This window comes from Strongyloides ratti, scaffold srae_chrx_scaffold0000005 (genome assembly GCF_001040885.1).
Source record: "Strongyloides ratti genome assembly S_ratti_ED321, scaffold srae_chrx_scaffold0000005".
NCBI lineage: Eukaryota > Metazoa > Nematoda > Chromadorea > Rhabditida > Strongyloididae > Strongyloides > Strongyloides ratti.
Genome location: NW_020171513.1, coordinates 2,857 through 6,407, shown reverse-complemented (window position 1 = coordinate 6,407; position 3,551 = coordinate 2,857). Strand labels below are relative to the sequence as shown.

Sequence of the window (3,551 nt, the reverse complement as noted above, 5' to 3'; positions counted from 1 at the left end):
GAAACATGATGGGATTTGATATTTGAGTCATTTTTTTTTCATTTATAATAAACTTTTATGATAAATTCAATTTTTTGACTTTATCCGATGAACTTGTTGATGAAAAAGCTGCCGTCAAATTCTTTCAAAGTCATGGAATAATTCCTAAAGAAAAAGAATGCAGCAATGGGCATCAAAAGAAAATACAGTTTGGAAAGTATTTTCATTGGAAATGCTACATTAAAGAATTTAGAGAAGAATGTGGAATACGAATTGGCACCTGGTTTCAAGATACCAGGCTCCCCTTCAAAACAGCAATTTTATTCATTTTTTGCTGATAGTAGGAACTTACTTCTGTGGATTTCTGCAAGAAAGAGCTGGAAATGAACCACAATACAACTGTGAACTTCAACAACTACCTCGGAGAGGTATGTCTTTATATGGAAAGCAAGGATCAGAATCCCATTGGAAGGAAGAGGAAAACTGTGGAAGTGGACGAAACATTTTTGGCCAGGCGGAAGAACAACTGTGGCCGCATGCTTCAGCAACAGTGGTGCTTTGGAGGCATCTGCCGAGAAACGAAGCACTGCTTCGTAGAGGCCGTTTCAGATAAAAGCTAGGCAACGCTTCTGGAGGTGCTGAAAAGAAGGATTGCTCCAGAAACCCTTATAATTTCCGATATGTGGAAGGGGTATTCCCAAGTAGGGGATTCTGGGTTTGAGCATTTGCAAGTGAACCACAAATATCATTTTGTGGATCTACTTACAAATGCTCATACTCACAGCATCGAACGGGTCTGGAGATCGGTGAAAGAAAGAAACTTACGTCACAACGGAACCCACCGTAGTATGTTAAATGGGTACATGTATGAATTTACATGGAGAAAATGGAATAAAAACAAAGAATTCGATGCAATATTGAGAGATATTGCATTGTTTAATTCCTTTTTAAATGAATAAAAAAAATTTTTTTATGTTTAATTTTTTTATTTTATAATTTTTATTAATTTTTTAATTTTTTTATCCATCTTGTAGAAAACAAGATGGAGAATATGATAGGTTTTTTTTTTCAAAAAAAATATTTTTAAGGTAAGTTTCATTCATTTTAATTTGGGAGGGGGTATAATGGAATAGTACCAAAAAAAGTAAATTTTAAAACCTGATATTTAAAAATATATTGACAGTAAATAAAAACTTCAAAAAATTTAAATTGCTGATATTTTTCTTCTAAGATAAAATTTTTAAAAAAAGACAGATGAAAATATATTAAAATAAATGATTTATTTTAGTGAAGATACTAATATTCTTATTAAACAACAATAAAGAAAATTTTTTATAATACAAAAAATTTAGAAACATGATCAAAATTCAGAATATATTAATAAAATTTTAAAAAATTTTAAAAACAACTTAATACTCAAACAATACAAGTTTAATTATTATATAAAAGAATTTCAGTAACTTTTTCAAGATAATTTATTTATGATTCTAATTTTAAATTTATGTTAAGGCATAATTCACATAACAATTCTAAAATATTTTTTAGAAATAATGACCTTTAATTCTACAAATCTAAAAATTTACTTTTTCTGTTATTAATTTAAGAATAATTATATACAAGCAGTGCAATTTTTCTGACGTAAAAATGGAGTTAGCAATATAAATTGTTTTTTTAATATAAAAACAATATAATTATTTGTAAACTTATAGAAAAAAGAATTTTTTTTTGTTAAAATGAATATAAATTTAATGTATATATAAGATTTTAAAGAAGAATATGCAAAACATATGCCACGAGCCGGGATCGAACCAGCGACATTTAGATCTTCAGTCTAACGCTCTCCCAACTGAGCTATCATGGCTTGTAAGCTGCGATACAAAACATTGCAACAATCAAAGTTAAAAATTAACCAGCTATAACAAACAAACAAAAAAATTTCTTACTTTTATCCAATAAATACATTTATATAATACGAAACATTTTATATTTTTTTTTCATTTTTGTTAAAAATCATACTAAAAAATGTAGAACTATTTATCTATATTTTTTTACTATCTCTTTCGATTTACTTATGTAACAAATTTTAAAGTATCTTTTTCTACGGATAAAACTATTATTTTTTGAATCATCCGCTGTCATCTATCAGTTTTTTTAATACTGAAAATAAAAACTTTAATATCACATACAAAAATATAAAATTTTTAAATAATAAAATAAGGATTAGTTTATAAAATTATATTAATAATGCAAACAGTTAATTTTTAACAACTGCTAAAAATATTCAACCTTTAGTAAAACTTCATTCATCTTTCGGTCGTATGGTGTAGTCGGTTATCACGTCTGCTTTACACGCAGAAGGTCGCCGATTCGAGTTCGGCTACGATCATATTTTAAAATATTTTTGTTGTTATTGAATTATCTATGTGTTATTATTTTTTAAAAATATCATATTAAAAGAGATTATATTTAAAAGTATATTATAGTTTTTATGTTAAATCCATTTTTTTAAGCCAAATAAAAAATTATCTTGAGCAAATTCAAATTATTTACTTTCCGTATGATTAACAAATGTGATAACTTATTATAATACGAAAGCATTGGAGTTGATTATATAAAATTAGTTCTCTTTAATTTTCTTTTATTTGCAATTGCTATTAAGTGGTTTTTTTTATAAAATAAATGCATTATTCACAATAAAAAAAAGTATTTTAATACAAATAAAAAAATTACATAAATTAAAATTTTTATACAAAAAATTTTTGTACTCCTTATTTTTTAATAACCATCATTAGCATAGACAGCTTAAAAATATCATCTAAGAAGAAAAAATAATAATACCTTTTTTTATATACTTTTGATACATTAATAAATAAATGTTTTCAATAGAAAAAATGTTATTAAATAAAAAGTATTTTAATAAAGTACAACTCTATAATAGCAATAAAATCAAATATTGTCATATTTATTCAAAAAACTGTGGTCTAATTTAAATAAAATTCAATTGTTACTTTTACATGATATTGTTTATATTGTCAACCACTAGTGACACTTTCTGTGAAATATTAGAAAATTTCATTAAAGTTTTTTCTTTAATTTTAAATTTTTGTATGTATTTATAAATTAATTGTTTTTACAATAAAATTATTAGGTAAAGAATAATAGTAAATTATAAAAAAAATATTATTATAAATAGTTCATAAACTGTTAATATTAATTTATTGTTATAGATGACAATGTTTTGAATACATTTGACATCTATTTTTTTTGTAGTCAGTAACAGATACAGCTTTAGATCAGAGAACTTCGTATGCAAATCATGTTGGGTTGAAAATTTTTTTCATTTAAATTTGCTTAATTATTTATTTTTAATAATAGTTACTTTAAAAACATAAGTTTTAAACGTTAAAGTATAAAAAGTTAAAGATATTAAATTATCCAGAATAAATATTGGTCATAAAATTAATTTTTCTTTTTTAACTTTTAACAATCTATAAAAAAATAAAATAAAACAACAATTTATCAGATATTTATAACAATATATTAAAAAAAAACTTTACAATTAAGAATAACCT

The 3,551-nt window shown here is 24.0% G+C and overlaps 1 protein-coding gene across 1 annotated transcript; it reads left to right on the top strand.

Annotated features, from left to right (window-relative positions):
- Window positions 1-238: 238 nt before the first annotated feature.
- On the top strand, window positions 239-592 carry SRAE_X000218700 (Hypothetical protein; the record flags this gene model as incomplete). Its single annotated transcript, XM_024644930.1, has 1 exon — window positions 239-592. The coding sequence occupies one exon, from the start codon at window positions 239-241 to the stop codon at window positions 590-592; it is 354 nt and encodes a 117-aa protein (XP_024499658.1).
- Window positions 593-3,551: the final 2,959 nt, after the last annotated feature.